Source organism: Olea europaea, unplaced genomic scaffold (assembly GCF_002742605.1).
Source record: "Olea europaea var. sylvestris unplaced genomic scaffold, O_europaea_v1 scaffold2623, whole genome shotgun sequence".
NCBI classification, from domain to species: Eukaryota; Viridiplantae; Streptophyta; class Magnoliopsida; order Lamiales; family Oleaceae; genus Olea; species Olea europaea.
The window spans coordinates 20,867-38,378 of NW_019244565.1; the positions used below are offsets into that span (position 1 = coordinate 20,867).

The 17,512-nt window shown below is 33.7% G+C and overlaps 1 protein-coding gene across 1 annotated transcript; it reads left to right on the top strand.

Annotated features, from left to right (window-relative positions):
- The first annotated feature begins 7,424 nt into the window (after nucleotides 1–7,424).
- On the top strand, nucleotides 7,425–9,641 carry LOC111383194 (UDP-glycosyltransferase 83A1-like). The gene is made up of 3 exons (XM_023007273.1): nucleotides 7,425–7,905; nucleotides 8,448–8,738; nucleotides 8,912–9,641. The coding sequence occupies exons 1-3, from the start codon at nucleotides 7,425–7,427 to the stop codon at nucleotides 9,502–9,504; spliced, it is 1,365 nt and encodes a 454-aa protein (XP_022863041.1). The 3' UTR covers nucleotides 9,505–9,641.
- Nucleotides 9,642–17,512: the final 7,871 nt, after the last annotated feature.

Below are 17,512 nucleotides of genomic sequence, written 5' to 3' on the forward strand. Positions count from 1 at the left end.
GCTTTTAAAATCAGGTGGGCAAAAGGGAGTCTTCCTCCCATTCACACCAAGGTCACTTCGTTAGCATTAATTTAATATGTTGGTGTGACATAGATAAAAGCAAATGGAGAAAATGTGTTACAGTCAAAGGTGAATATAGAAGTCGTAGATGACGATTGTGTGGTTTCACCTCCAAAAGGAAAGAATGGAGCTGCAAGCTCAAGCTGTGCAACTTATACTCGACCTACTTATCATCGTAACTATTCACGCATTGAAGTTATTTCTTTGTTAACAAATTGAAGAAGCTTATTAATACATAGCCAACTAACTACAAAATCCATCAGGATTGTGGATAATTGAAAAAGAAGATGGATGTGGAGATATCCAAGCTTCATGTTGAGAATAAAGGGTTGAGGGAGGAGATTTTGTCCATGAAGTCACATCGACTGAAATTAATGACGCTATGCATCATTCAAACATCTTTTCAAAGTTGAATAAGGTCATTCACACTTAAAAGGTTTTAAAAGACGAGATGAGTACATCAGGTCGTCTCTAGAAGATTTTATTGGTTTAGTTTCTGACATTTTATTTTCATTTATTGATGAAGTTCATATAAAGTTGTTTGGAAAAGGACCTTATGAAGAACAGGTATGTAGCTAAAACACCAATAAATATCTATCTTTCAATTTAATTTCATACCATTTTTATTGAATGCAATTTTGTACTACTCGAAATAGGAAGAAAAAGTTGATAACATGGTTGATAAGAAATGTAAGGATCAAATGATATATGATCTTGGTCACGACATTCTCATTGAATATGATTAAAGGTCCTTCATTTAATCTTGGTGTCGGCACCATACAAAGTCAGACGAAGGATGATGACACATTTTTTGCAAAGAAATAAGTACAAGAGCAAGTTGATGAAGTTATTGCATGCGTGCTACGGTCTACTGAAATTGATAAGAAAGAGTCATGATAGATAGAAATATTTAAAATTCTAATTTATAATTTTCATATGATTATTCTTATTCTTATGCTAATTTGTTATTGTTTTTGTATCTTAGGCTCCAAAAGTTACATCTGTACCTGCTTCTTCAAGACTGCCTGTCAAGAGGGTACATAAGCCATCAAAAACTCTACAATCTCCATTTATTATAGTTGATGCACACCAAGTTGAGCAAAATCTGATACAGGAAATATTGTTTTCCAAAACTATTTAAATGAAGTGGACAGTGCATATATGATTACCTTTCGAAATTGGTTTGACAGAGGATGCAATCCCCGAAACACGTACGTTTAATGCATACTATGAGTGTTAATGTGATTGAAAATCGCTAATGTGACCTATTATTAAATTTTATGACTACAACAGGGCTGGTCACGAACTAACAGTTCTGGTCAGAAAATAATATAATTGTAGTCACATTCTTGTTACTTTAAATGATGATTGCATATTTGTCTATACATGGTTAAATTCAATGTAACTGATGATGTGATAAGTCCACCATTTGTATGTGGGACAGTCCTTGTCCATAAAAAAACTTGGTTACATTCTTTGATTGATCCTAATTTTTCATTGATTAACACGGTACGATATTGCAAACAATTTTTTTTACATATGGAAATATTTTCACATAACTTATGCATGCTAATTTTTTATTTGTTATAGCATTTGGATACTTGCTTCTATTACATTAGACAACTTACAAAGTTGGGGATAGTATAAAGATGAAGGCAACCACAACGGACTGCATCTTTGGCATTTAGTTCGAAAATTATACCCCAATGACTCAGGCATAGTGAATGAGAAGCAGGAACTTCTTAAAATTCGAAATTGTTGATTGAATTGATGTTTGTGGTAGATTAGGTTGATGTATGTTGGATAATACACTTAACTGATGATGAATTTTTTGATGAATGTTTTTGTTATGAATTGTTAGTGGATGTTTTTTTTAACACAATTGCAGACTGGATAAATATTTGTATATAGAGTTTATAAAAGAATTATTGTATTTATTTTTGTATATTTATCGTAGTACTGTATGATGTTTGGTAAACAAAATATATATTGTACGTGTTTGAATAGGCTCTATCAATTATAAACAGGTCACAACTGGTCACATTCAAGCATATGCGCTATTCATATTTAAACAATCAGTTTACAAACTGTCACAATTAATCACAAACAATACTCACTTGTAAATTACCATGTAGGTTTGAATATCGAATATATTATATATCCTATTGTTAATATCAAAATATAGTTGACTAAATTCGTAATGGTAAATGAGTGGTTAAACACAACAATTAAATCGTCTTCAAAAAATCTCACCAGTAGGTCTCATCGAGTAATAATTCGGTAATAACGATTTGTTTACAAACATAGAACTTGTATTCCTAATTTACCGAAATTAATTGACCACATGAGGTCACAATATGTATGGAAAGTTACAGATAGTCACAAACATCATAAACAAAGTAGAAGTATATAACTTAATATATAGCCTAAAAGAACCTGTCAAAACATGAAATGCTAAACTAAGACAACACAATAAACCTTCTCATATGCCACAATCAATATCTTGTTTTACAACTCATAAATGATAAAGTCACAATGAAAGAATTTGAAACTATAATCCCAAAGCACACAAGTGATGAATCAACAATGAAATGGGGTGAAACTATAAAGAATATTGCCATGCTTAAAAAATTACAATAAGCTATGTGAAATGATTTTGTTGTTTCTTGGCTTTCAATTTTCCCTAGATTTGGTTAAGCGGCATTGGGTCCTTGCATGTCCTACAATTGTGATTGGATAAATCACATCTTCCACATTCACAATTTGTAATCTCTCATGTGCTGGCTCTTTCCTTGTCTTAGTAGGATGACTAGACATTTTTTATGATTTGGAGGCAAGTACAGTTATACTCTTCACGTCCTTGGGCAAAATCTATTCTCCTCTCTTACCTATAAGCATAACTGTCTCCTTGTAGGTTTTTGCATGTGCATCCGTTGTGTAATAATTCAGGTGGAAATCATACACGTCAAGATTCAATGTGCAAACACTGCTATTGCTCGTTGACACGAAAGTTGATTAGTTTGAAACATTCTATAACTGAATGTGTGTTGAGTTATATCGATCATGTATGATGGAGGAATCATCTCGCACTTCAAACAAAGTGTGATTTGCTGAAAAACCTGAAATTAAATAAACCAATTATTATTGTGAATTTAAGAGGGCTATAGTTATAAATGTTACTATCATAATTCTATATATTGAACATTGTAATTACCTTCAAATTTCTCACATCATTGCTCATTTCCCTCAATAACTTTTCGTATTTGATTGCAAGTTTTGTGAAATTACCATGTGCATTGTCCCTATTCTTACAAAAATAAGATTGACTGTTTTCCTTAATGACTAAAAAAGTGCTTCAATAGGGCAATATTTGGCCACCTTTGTGACTACATTTACGGATTCAACTATGTTCGAAGTCATAATAGATTATCAATTTGTTGGCATGTGCAATCTAGACCATCTTTCATATCCAACTTCCAACTACAAAATAATTTAGTTTTATCCATATTATAATAATACTGTAACAATGTCAAAATAAAAGAAATATAGTTCATACATTAAATAGGCATGGTCATGGACAATCACATACACTAAATATATCACAGAACAAGTTATATGCTATCACAATATAAGTTATAGACAATCACATACCAGATATCATCTGATCTCTTCACTGATTGAGTACAATTTCTATATTTGATATTCAAATTCATCCACTATATACGCTTGTACAACAGCATTGAATGTATGTATAACGTTGTGACCTAATTTTGCGTAATGGGTCTTCAAATTTTTAAGCAAATGGCATGAACAAATCCCATGCATTGTCTCTGGATATACGAATTCAATGGCATTTCTTATGCTATTGTGTCTATCCAATACTGTACATAATCCGTCTCTCGATCGACATGCACTCTTCAACATCTCAAGAAACTATCTCCATGCCTTATCAAATTCATTGTCCCCAATCCTGAAAGCTAGTATAAAGATGTTGTTTGCATCTTGAGTACAAGTTGTGAAGCGTGTACCCCTATAATGGCTATTTAAATATGCGCCATCAATTACAATGACTAGCCAACAATATTTTCAACGAGCGATAGATGCAACCTAAGCCATAAAACAATATTTAAATGTATCTAAATGATCCATTTCTATTCTTGTGGTTGTCCCCGTATTCATCTATTCTAGCATAAAGAAATAAGAAGGCAGCAACTGAAACAATGTCATTGGATCACCTCTAATCGATTTTAATGTCTGTTCACGCAACTTCCATGCCTTCATATAGTTCACTAATATTTCATAATTTTGTAACATGTTATTCAAGATATCACTAGGAATGTATATTGTACGTGAAGAAATGTATTTGTACCTGACGCAGTTTGACATCATTAAGCTATATACTTGATGATGAGATCCTAAAACAATATTCATCAAGTATGTGTAACCATTACACATTTTCTAATCTTAAACATTTTTGTTTCTCCCAAGTGTGAATATCTAAATATCTACTTGCAATTGTTATGCGGCCACTTTATGCGTACTTCTTGATCGATCTCATCACCTTATATTCAAATTTATTTTTTATAGCCTAGAAGGCTAAGCTCATTTTTAAGTATTTCGTTGCTGCGAAAAACATTTTCCTCTACTACTTCTTTAACATTTGCTTGAGATACCAGTTTACATCTTCTTCAATGTTTCCTTTCTCAACAGTCGTAATTGAGTCACAATATCCTGAGCTCATTGTTGTAAAGAAAACACATTAATTGATGACTTAACAAAAGTAGTCGATGACTCTGGGCATTGCAGTGTACTTGTTGACTGCCATGAATCTGCAGTGATAATATCAACTGTTATAGAATAATTTGATACAATCCCATCCAAAGATTTTAGCCTCAAACACGTTAAGATATTATTATTGCTTAGAATCTAGACTAGAGGTAAAGTAGAATCCAAAGAATATGCCAGTCTTACAGCTACTTCTATATGATTAAGCCCCAATTCTGAAATGATAAGTTCAACCAATTCATCATACTTGCACGTATTTTTTACTAATATAAGTGACGTGTGACCTCTGTAAAACAGGCAAATATATAAAATTACCATGCCTGATCACACGCAGATAACAGCATGTCACACTTCATTAATTAAATTCAAGAAACATCCAGATGCAATGTCATTGATCAATATAGGCCACAAAAGTTCATATTTATTGGAAATATATTCATATACAGTCAACAATAATAGGGTTACAGAGAGTCAATTTTCAATAAAATGATATTGATCACAGACTAAACAAATTTCAATAGTCACAACTAGTTGCTGTTAATAGAAACATGTATCAAAGTGAATGAATTATATAAACGATCAAAGATAAGCATGTTTATAACTGTAGATTGAAATAAAAATTGCATATTATCAATGGTTAATGAGAAAATACACGTCAAACACTGGGCAAATTATAGCTTATTTTGAACCGCGAGAAATCTTTGATCATGATTAGAAAATAGTTTCATTAGATTTGAAAACATCAATTTCTTCAAAATCATAAGCTTATATTAAGTTATTATAAGCTTATCTTCGAAATCAAATCACAAAACTTCAATTTTTGCTTCAAAAAAGTCCAATTCTTCCATAGCTGAGCTTCAACTTCTCTAAAACAATGAAAATCAGAAGTATGTCGATGGAATTGTGACTTTCTTTATTGATTGCAGCTCGAAATTGAGGATTAATGATTGAATTTTCATTATTTTGGAGAGTTTTCACAATCACAGAACTTCAATTTTTGCTTATGAAAAATCCAATTCCTCCATATCCGAGCTTCAACTCTCCAGAATAATGAAAATTAGAAGTATGTCGATGGGATTGTGACTTTATTGATTGTAACTTGAAATCAAGGAAGGCAGTGAAATTTTTGTGATTTTGGAGAGTTTTTGAGGAGCTTGTTGTGTAGAAAGAGAAAATTGTGTTTGATTGTGTGAGGAAAGTGATAAATATCTTTAAATATGTTACATTAACTAATTTGTGGGAGATTAGTATTTTTTTATCCAAATTTAGTGTATATTATATTATAATTATATATTTATTATTTTTAATTTATCATCTAATTTATGAAAATTTTTAGAGCGTTTGTCAATTGTAAAATATATTTTTATAGTGTAATACATGTGTTCTTCCCAAAGAAAAAACAATGAGAAGCTCTCATGTTTTGATTATACCATTTTCAATACAAGGCCATGTAAGTCCCACTATGGAACTCGCACTCAAAAACATGATTTCAAGGTCACATTTGTCAATCATGAACGAGTTATGAAAGCATTGCCAGAGAGAGACACAAGAACTCATACAAATGGTTTCATTACCTGATGGGTTAAAGCCCTTTGATGACAGAAGTGATATTATGAAGGCGTGGGGATCAAATTTCGATTTCATGCTGGGTGAGCTTATGGCTCTCATTGAGAATAATTGAGCCCATGTTTGATGGTCATTATTGTATAAAAATAATGTTTTAAATAATATTTTTTTTTTGATGAAAATGTGATAAAAAAAAAATATGAAAAATTTTGGGTTTATGTACAAAATATTTTATATTGTGTGAATGTTTAATTGAAAATGAATATGAGAAATAAATTGTTTTATTTTAAAGAAAATCAAATAGGGGCTAAATTAAGTAAAAATAAATAAAGTGGTCCAAAAAAAAAAACGTCATTAGTTTCTCACAAGTTCCAATTTATGTTCCTTGTTTCCAATAAAATGAAGTGTATATGTATGAGAAAATTTAATTGTGTTTTTATGTTAATTTAAATGACACCACATTAGATGCATAATTAAATAAATTACATAATTTTACCTTTAATTATGCATATCACATTGATCACGTAAGGCCGGCCCAAAACGGCTAAACATTCATTCCTTTTTCTAAATGAAAAATAGAATATATGTTCAACATATTCCTTTGTAAATATGGTTAAGAACAATTTACCTGCTTTTCATGAGAAAATTTAATTTAGCACTACTTGTGTTTCTATGTTAATTTAAGTGACACCACGTGACATTAAATGAGATGTATAATTAAATGAATTACATAATTTTACATTTAATTATGTGCATCACATTGGTCACCTAAGGCCGGCCCCAAACGGCTAAATATTCATTCCTTGTTCAAAATGAAAAATATACGTTCAACATATTCCTTTGTAAATATTGTTAAGAAGAATTTACCTGCTTTATTGGCTTAGTAAAAGACAAGCAAAAGAAAACACTAAAATTTCCTCACCGCGTACATAAATCAAATTCAAGCTGATCTGCCATACACTTATCACCATTAAACTTCTCTTGTCACCAATCTAAGAAAAACAATGAAAAGAATGAAAAGCCCTCACGTTATGCTTATACCATATCCGGCACAGGGCCACGTGATTCCCCTTATGGAACTTGCAGTCCGTTTAGTAAACTATGGCTGCCAGATTACATTCGTCAACACTGAGTTCATTCATGAACGAGTTATCAAAGCATTACCGGAGACAGACAATATACAAGAAATCATACAAATGGTTTCAATCCCAGATGGATTAGAATCATCTGACGACAGAAGTGATATAGGAAAACAGACAGAATCTATTTTTGCTGTCATGCCGGGTGAGCTGATGGCACTTATTGAACAAATTAATGGTTCAGAAAGTGATAAAATCACCTGTTTAATTGCTGATGCCACCATGGGATGGGCTCTGGAAGTTGCAGAGAAAATGAGTATCAAGAACGTGGCTTTCTGGCCGGCAGCAGCCACTCAATTTGCGCAGCTGTTTAAAATTCCAAATCTTATTGATAATGGAATCATAGACAGTGATGGTGAGTACAGTTTAAAGAATAAATATTGAATAACATTTATCATGATAACAGGAGCAGATGAAAGCGTAAATGATTTTTGCAGATTTTCGTATAAAAGACGGTCAATTTTCTTTCTATTTCATTCTTTCTTCTAATGTCTTATGTTCTTAGACAAGAATAACAATAGTAATTTTCCGCCTCACCAAAGGATATTGTAGAACTTGTTTGTGTTTTAATTCCATTTGACTTGTCCCCATTAAAGAATAGTTAGCAACTCAATAATCCATTTGATCGGACGCTAAGAATCCGTTTCACTGACTAATTTTTGACATTTTAAAGCCCAGAAACGAACGGGGTTTCAGTGAGTAATAAAAGGTTGGGTGACTAGTATGAAGTTGACAATCTGCTTTTCAGTGACTTGCATAAGTTGGGTGAGTAATATAGCTTGAATGAAAGTTCAGGGACGAACCAGTTTTTAACAACAATTCATGTACCAAACTAATGCCGAACTTTCCCCTTTTTTTTTGTTTTTTGTTTTTTGTTTTTTTTTTTCCCTCTTGCAGGAATACCAATGCAAAACCAGATAATTCAGTTCTCACCAGCGATGCCCACCATAAAAACTATGGAATTAAGTTGGAACTGCTTTAACGATGAACTGACAGCGAAAATCATCTTCAAACTTATGGTACAAATTTTAAAGCCAGTGAAATCAGCAGATAGGATAATTTGCAACTCATCCAACTGGTTGGAATCTGGGACATTTGCCTCATTTCCAGACTTTATACCTATAGGTCCTCTTCTGGCAAGTTATCGGCATGGAGAATCAGCAGGAAACTTCTGGAAAGAAGACTCAGGTTATATGGAATTCTCTCTTCTAAAAGTAAACTGTTCATTTTTTATCAAATGCATGAAAGTTGCACGATTTTCGTATAATAACTGACAGCGAGGCTTTAAAATAAGGACCCTCCCTATCTTAAAGTGGAATCTGAAGGTGAGGAATTTGATATTTGAATTTTGTCTACAATAGGTTCTCTGGCATGGCTTGATCAACAACCACCTAATTCTGTCATTTATGTTGCATTTGGGAGTTTCACAATATTTGATCAGAATCAATTCGAGGAACTGGCTATTGGCCTTGAACTCACCAACAGGCCATTCTTGTGGGTTGTGCGGGAAAACATAATTGAAGACATCAACAATGCATATCCCATGGGTTTCAACGAAAGAGTGCATCGTCGAGGGCGGATGGTGAGTTGGGCACCACAGCAAAAAGTACTGTCTCATCCTTCTGTTGCCTGTTTCATTAGCCATTGTGGTTGGAATTCTACAATTGAAGGCATAAGCAATGGAATCCCTTTCTTGTGCTGGCCCTATTTCGCAGATCAGCTTTTTAATCGGAGCTATATTTGTGATTATTTGAAGATAGGTCTGGGATTCAACAAAGATGATAGTGGAATCATCAGGCGCGAAGAAATTAAGAACAAATTGGAACAACTTTTGAGCGATGGAAGATTTAAAGAAAGGGTTTTGGATCTTCAAACAAAGATTAAAAATAGTGTTAGAGAAGGAGGGAGCTCATACGAGAATTTCATTGATTTTGTAGCATGGATTAAGGATTAAAAATATTCGTTCTTTCTGCCTAGAAGAATATTGTCACTTGACTGCATATGTTTGGCAGCAAGAATATTGGTTTACAGCTTTTTATCTCCTTTATGACTGTATTGCCATTGTTGTGCATCACATTAGAAATGGAACAGAAGCGATATTAGGCACTATCTTTGTAGAAACTTACTAGCATGATTCTAACTGAGTTTGGGGTCTTGGAACTTGAATTCTCAAGAAACAAAAAGTTGAATTACTTACCTTTGGTAGCTTCCTTACTGCTCTTTTAACGGAAGGAGTTTGCTTTCCACAATCCAAGAACCAACATTGAAATAATAACCTTGCATATTCAAGTCACCACACTCATGCATTTTCACTGCATTCTATATACCCGATTTTCCATTCCTTGTATTATGGTTTTGGAGGGTTAGGAGTTATATGAAGTTATAGGTGGTGGGAGGTAAAGTTTCAAATTTAAACCTCAACTTCCCTTAACTTCTCCCACCAAACTATTCCCATTCAATTTGGGTCAGGTTAGCGTACATGTACGTGAGCCTGATCAAGTACAATATCAATTATATCTATCTAGAGATCTCCAAGTTAATAGAAGTAAATGGATTGTGGGACCAGCGAGCTAATTTAAGAGCGCACAACACTAGACACCTATTAGGGATATATAGAAGCTTTACAAGAGGAAATACATCTCGTTATACCCAGACATATTTTGTAATATCAGTTCAAGTATTTTTTATCCCTTAATTAATCAAAGAACATACTCAAACTTCCTATATATATAGTATGTACAATTGCATCACAAAACCTTAAAAAGTTAACAAAATTGTCCAATCGGTGAATACAAGTGAGGTATTAGATAAAATTGTCTTCCTTTTCTACATGGATTCCTTAATTCCTAGTCAACTACTTTTCTAGACATATCCCATTAAATCGAATGAACAATAGTTATTGATAACATACTAAAGTTGCAACACTGAAATTTTAAGAAAAATCAAAAGTCATAATGGTATATAAGTGAGGTCATATGTGCCTCGGAGAATCAGACAATGAAGAAGCAGTGATCCATTCTTTAATGTCTCATTGTTCGTTAAAGTCCACGTGGTATGAAATATCGGTGTTTTTTCCCTTCCTTATGACCTATGTCTCAGCTTATAAGTTAAATACACCGTATAGATTTTAGTTTAGATATTCCTCGATATGTAACCTTAGTTCTCGTTATATTTATTCCTTACAGATCTTAATTTATATAGTTCTTGATGCCTAACTTGAGTTCTCCTTATATTCATTTCTTTGGGAATTCACAATCGAGAACTCGATCTAGTTATAAAACAGATCTAATGGATAGAAAAACTAATTTCAATTACTTGTTATGATCTCATCTTAGCGTTTGAGATGATAGCTCATGTGAGAGAACTAATCTTAATATGTTTGACATACTTTATGTTTGCATAAGAAACAATATAGTAATCACAATAAAAGATTAATCGTAATATATAAACTTAAAACATTATTTACTTCTAGACTTATAAAGATATACATATTATATAATTTAAATTCTACGCAGTCCCAAAGATTTGACATGAGTGACAAATACATCTTTAGGAGTAGGTTTAGTAAATGGATTAGCTACCATTTGGTGCATAGAAATTTATTACAAACTCACTTCTTTCTTTCCTATGATTTCTTTTACAAAATTATATTTTGCGTCAATGTGTATTGTTCTATTGTGATATATGGGATCCTTTGTACATACAATAGTTGAAAAATATTATAGTAAATCAACATAGGTCCCATGTTATCACTAAAGACTCTTAAATGCTGAAAGAATCTCCTTCGCCAAACAATTTCATGTACTGTTGAAGCATATGCTAGAATTATACTTTTATTGTAGATGAGGAAATGTATATGTGTTTCTTGCTACTCCAAGTGATGACACCATTATTAAGCCCCAGTTTGGCCCCCCATTATTTGAGATTTAAATTTTTTTTGAAGAATTGGTGATTGGAAAAAAAATGAAAGGTTTTTTAATTTATGTATAATATTATTTTATTAAAGAATGTGTAGTTTAAATGAAGAGAGAGAAAATTGTGTAAAAATTTTAATGGAGCCCATTCGGGCTAAGCATCCAGAAGTGGACTTGCGCTCATCTAGTTCTCCACCCCAGTGATTATTTGTATATCATTTTAAGCGTACATCATTCCCTTGATAACGTAGGGAATAGCTAGGGATAGCTTACAAGTATCTCATTATCCTTTTGACCTTTTTACGATATCCTCTTTTAGGATTGGATTGATACTACTGACTAGACCTATGACATAACAAATGTCAGGATGAGTACACATCATATCATCCATATTACAGAGGTCACGAGATATTGATACTAGGAATTGAGGCATTCAAAGCCACCTAAGTTACAAGATACGAATACAATATACTAAGAATGTTTTGTATATGCAACAGTTGCCTAAGTATCATAGTAAATCAATACACGTCTCACGTCATAACGAATGACTCTTAGATAATGAAAGAATCTATTTAACCAAATGGTTTCATGTACTGCTGAAGCATGTAATACGAATACTACTTTCAATGTAGATGAGAAAATGCACGTCTGTTTCTTACAACTCTTAGAGATGGCACCATTATTAAGCAAGAATGCATATCCAAAACTTGACTTGCGCTTATCAAGGTTTCCACCCTAGTCAGCATCTATATATAAGCATAAATTATTCCCTTGATAACACAGGAAATAGTTGTTTGTACATTTCAAGTATCTCATTATACTTTTAACTGCTTTCCAATATCCTCTTTTAGGATTGGACTAGATTGATACTGTTGACCAAACCTATGACATGAAAAATGTCAGAGCTAGCTAGTACGCATCTTAGCGTACCTCAAGCTCTCAACTGCATTAAAATGTGGTACTCTGGACACTTCTTATTTTTCCTTAAGAGTCTTAGGACACATGCAAAAAAACTAGAATATCATTTTTGATACAAGAGTATTAATAGTATTTCAATTCTCCATTTTGAAACATTCAAGAATCTTCTTTATGTATGACTAATTTAGGATAACTACATTATTTTTCAGCCAATTAAAGTTCATGATAAAATTTGATATACGTAACCTCTACAAGACCTGCTAGTGTGTGTGAGTTTGATCAATAGATTTATAGAGAAGCCTTGTTCAAATCATCAGGAGGGACATAAAGAATTTTAAGTTATGTCAAAGGAACGATTGACTATTGTATTTGCTGTGAATGATGCATTGTGAAAATAGCTCAGCCGTGATTTCAACATGGAAAAGCTAAAGTACATTCATCTTCTTTTTCATCTCGGAGGAGAATCAATATAGGAATACTAGAGAAATGAAAAAAAAACTTGAAGAAATATTTACAACAATTCAAGGACAAGATATCACTACATGGAATGTTGTAACTTCGGGAGATAAAAACAAATCTGGTACATGGGAGGAATTTTTGAAAATCTGATGCAAACCCACATAGTAATTGAAGCTATGCAACTCACAACATATTAGATCAAACCCAAGAAAATCAAAAATCAACATTTGGAAAAGCTCGACCTGATAAATTATTGAATCAATGAACCATGGCAATCGAAGACAATATCTTGACCCCATGATTACAAAATTTGTAAACCTTACTTAAATTGCTAAATGCCACAAAAAATTAATCCCTGATAAGTTCAAAAATTAATTCAAAGAAGATGAATCGAAAGCAAAATAAACCTAGCAATAATATCTCTCAATTGTGTGTGTTACAATGAAAAGAATGAGTTATATATATAGGTAACTTATAAAAACCCTAATTAAAAGAGAATTGAAGTTTAAAAATACCAAAAGATACCATAAAATAGAGTTTTAAAAAAATAGGAGATTACGCGAAATTTGAAAATTTTGCATCCTAGATTACACTAAGCAACAACATAGGGTTAAGGTGTGGGGTTGCATAGGCCAATCAACAATCTGATTTTTTTTTGTCTTGGTATGTACCTATGCAGCCACATGCATAGATACACAATGCATTCACATAGGCGGGATAGCCTCAACTCACTCTTCCACTGTTTGAACCAAATTGATTCATCTTGTTTCTTTTTCCATGCCCAACATGAAACTTGTCCCTTTAGTTGTTGTGATTGATGTTTTATTTACCATAACTTGAACAAGTAATCCCATGCCTTTAACCTTCTTTGCCCGTGAATAGTTGTTGGCCCTTCCTCCATGATCAATGAATTTTTGTTCTTGCTAGCTTTTGTACCATGGATCTCATCAAAATCTAAACCTAATTTGGGAGTATGTCAATCATTAATTCATTTTGGAAAATGTACACATTCATTTGGATATTTTAAGAATCAATTTATGTCTATTAAATCCTATGAAGTTGGTGCTATTAATGAATACAAATCTGTCAATATTTTTAATTGATAGATTAAAGGTATTAGATAGATTATGGAAGATCAATTACATTTTACTGATTTCATTTTCCTAGAATAGATATAAATCTTATGTATATAATTCCTAGTAATATTATTCATTGAACATATCAACATATAGAACCATTTTTACATGGTATCAGAGCACCGATCTTGGTGAATCTTATGTATATAATTCCTTGTAACATTATTCATTGAACATATCAACATATAGAACCATTTTTACATGGTATCAAAGCACCGATCTTGGTGAATCCATAAACCAAAAACACCTCCTACAACCACATCAAATTAAATGGCTCATAACGCAGAAATCATAAATGAGAATTCCACCACCCAATAGGGTTCAGAAAATTCGAGCCTTACCACGAATGAGAATCCACTCATTCTACATAGTTCAGATAATCCGAGCATCATCTTGGTTTTCAAAGTCCTTGAACCACATAACTATGGACAATGGAGTCAAGCCATTCACATCGATCTTAGTGCAAAGAATAAGATCGGGTTCATCGATGGATCCATTGAGATGCCGTTACCCACAAATAAAAATTTTCACTGTTGGCAATGTTGCAACGATATGGTATTGTCATGGATCCTGAATTATGTAAGTCTAGACATTGCTTCCAGCGTAATCTACATGGATTCGACATCGGTTGTGTGGAAAGATCTCTATGATCGGTTTTCACAAGGGACTAAATCAAGAACTTACCAAATTCAACAAGAAATTGTTGAACACAGACAAAATTCAGATTCAATCTTTGTCTACTTCAACAAAAAGAAAGCTTTATGGGATGAACTAGCTTTCTATCAGGAACCATTCACCTGTACATGTGGAGGACTAAAGAAAATCAATGAAAGAATGGAAAATGAGAGACTTATGCAATTTCTTATGGGATTAAATGAAACACATGTTGTAGTTAGAGGAAGTATATTGATGATGAGTCCACTGCCAGATACTCGAAAGGCCTTTTCCATAACTCTGCAACATGAACGGCAACTCGACGTCGCCTCACGCCATGAAGGAGCCAACGGAAATTTTCAAGCCATGGCTGTAAATTAGTCAAGCAAAACCTTTAAGGACAGTAGCTCACGTAAAATAACTTCCTCTCGAATTGGAGGAGCATCCCAAAAGACATCCAAAAGCACGTATTGTAGTCAAGAGGGACACATGGTGGAGTACTGTTACTACTTGAATGGTTTCCCAGTTTGCCACAAATTTCATGGTAAAAATATCCAGTCGAAGAAAAGGAGGGCTACAGCAAATAATTCTAACATTAGTCAAGAAGATGCTCAAAAAGTGCAGCCAATAAAACAAGAAGACATAACTTTATATTGGATTATAGATAGTGGAGCCACATATCATATCTGCCATTCAAAACCTATAAATCCAATTCATCAACATGGTTTTGTGAACTTACCTGATGTTAGAACAGTGCCAATTAATTATGTTGGTTCCTACCAATTATCTGAAGAATTGAAACTTGATGGAGTGTTACATGTGCTAAAATTCAGGGTGAATTTATTGTCTATAAGCAAACTTACTAAAGCGTTGAATTGCACAGTAACTTTCTTTTTGGATTTTTGTGTTATTCAAGACGTGGACACGAAGAGGATGATTGGCCTAGGCAAGTAATACAACGGCCTTTACTACCTTTCATCACGTCAAAATTCACACCTTGCACATCATGTCAACAATGTCTCTAGTCTTTTGCGTCAACGATTTGGGCATCCATGCACCACACCCCACCAAGTATTGTCCAAATCTATACTTGAAATAAGTTTTGATAACAAACATGTATGCGAGGTTTGCCCATTAGCAAAGCAAACTCATTTACCTTTTTCTTCTAGTTCAATTTCATCATTTGCACCTTTTGAACTCCATTGCGACTAATGGGGACCTAATAAAATAAATTCTCATTCTAGAGCAAAGTATTTTCTTACTATTGTGGACGATTTTTCATGCTTTACATTTACATGGGTTCGTGTTATGACTTTTAAATCTGAAGCACAACTTTTATCGTGATCATTTTTCACATGGGTTAAAACTCAATTTAATTGTGGGACTAAGGCATTTCGTTCCAATAATGGGGCCGAATTTTTATCAATGCAACCTTATTTCAATGGTCATGGCATAACTTTCCATTGCACATGCCCTTACACTCCTCAACAAAATGGAGTTGTTGAAAGAAAACACCGTCACCTTTTGAATGTCGCCCGAGCCCTTCGTTTCCAAGCAAACTTACCATTAAAATATTGGGAATTGAGCATACAACCGGCATGCTATCTCATTAACCAACTACCAACACCATTGTTGTCCCACAAAACCCCATACAAAATTCTTCATGGTAAACCACCCTCATACTCACACATTCGAGCATTTGGTTGCCTGTGTTATGCTACTAACCCACATCCTAAGCATAAATTTGACGCTCGAGTAAAACGATGCATATTTCTTAGCTACCCACAGGGACAAAAAGAATATAAAGTCCTTGACCTTGACACTCATCACATATTTTCCTCACGAGATGTCCTTTTTCATGAGCACACATTTCCTTTTACCCATAAACTCACTGAAAACCAAGATGATGAACTTGTGCTTCCCAACTCCCTCATTTTACACTTATCTATGGAACCGAACCGAACCGAACCCAACACATAACCCCACTCATGACACTCCAGAACCTATCAACTCAATTCCCTTACCAAATTTTAACACTTCACTGACCCCTCCACCAGATACTCAACACACTCAAGTTCTCGCATCACAACCTCACTTAGACCAGATTGCGAAAAGCACACACTTTCCACCACCGCCTTCTTCACGTCATACAGAATGATTCACCAAACCTTTATCCAAATTCCAAGACTTCCAAACATAGCATGTTGCTCTCCTCCCTCCTAGGCCAGTCCCCTCTGCAGTCCACACAAGGTATCCTTTGCAATGGTATGTTTCATATTCATCTCTTTCCAATTGTCATCAGGAATTTGTGCACAACATCTCTCATTTGGTCGAACCAGTATCTTATGAGTAGGCTTGATCCTAAATGGGTTGATGCTATGCAAGCTGAAATTCGAGCACTTGAGGAAAATAATACATAGACCATGGTGCATCTACTTGTTGGTCACCATCCCATTGGTTGCAAGTGGATCTACAGAATCAAATATCACTCAGATGGCTCTCTTGAACGACAAAGCCCGGCTTTTTGCTAAAGGCTTCACACAATATGAGGGCATAGATTACAAGGAAACTTTTGCTCCTGTTGCCAAACTCATTACTGTCCGTTGCCTCTTAGCTGTTGCTGCTGTTCGAAATTAGCATCTTCACCAAATGGATGTTCAAAATGCTTTCCTCCATGATGATTTGCTTGAGGAAGTCCATATGCAGCCTCCGCTTGGATTTAGTCAATAGGGGGAGAATAATGTATGCCAACTCAACAAGCCTTTATATGGATTGAAGCAGGCATCTCAAAGCTGGTTTCACAAGTTCTCTTCATCCATTGCCAACATTGGGTTCAAACAGTCAAAAATCGATTATTCCTTATTTGTGAAGGTTAAAAACA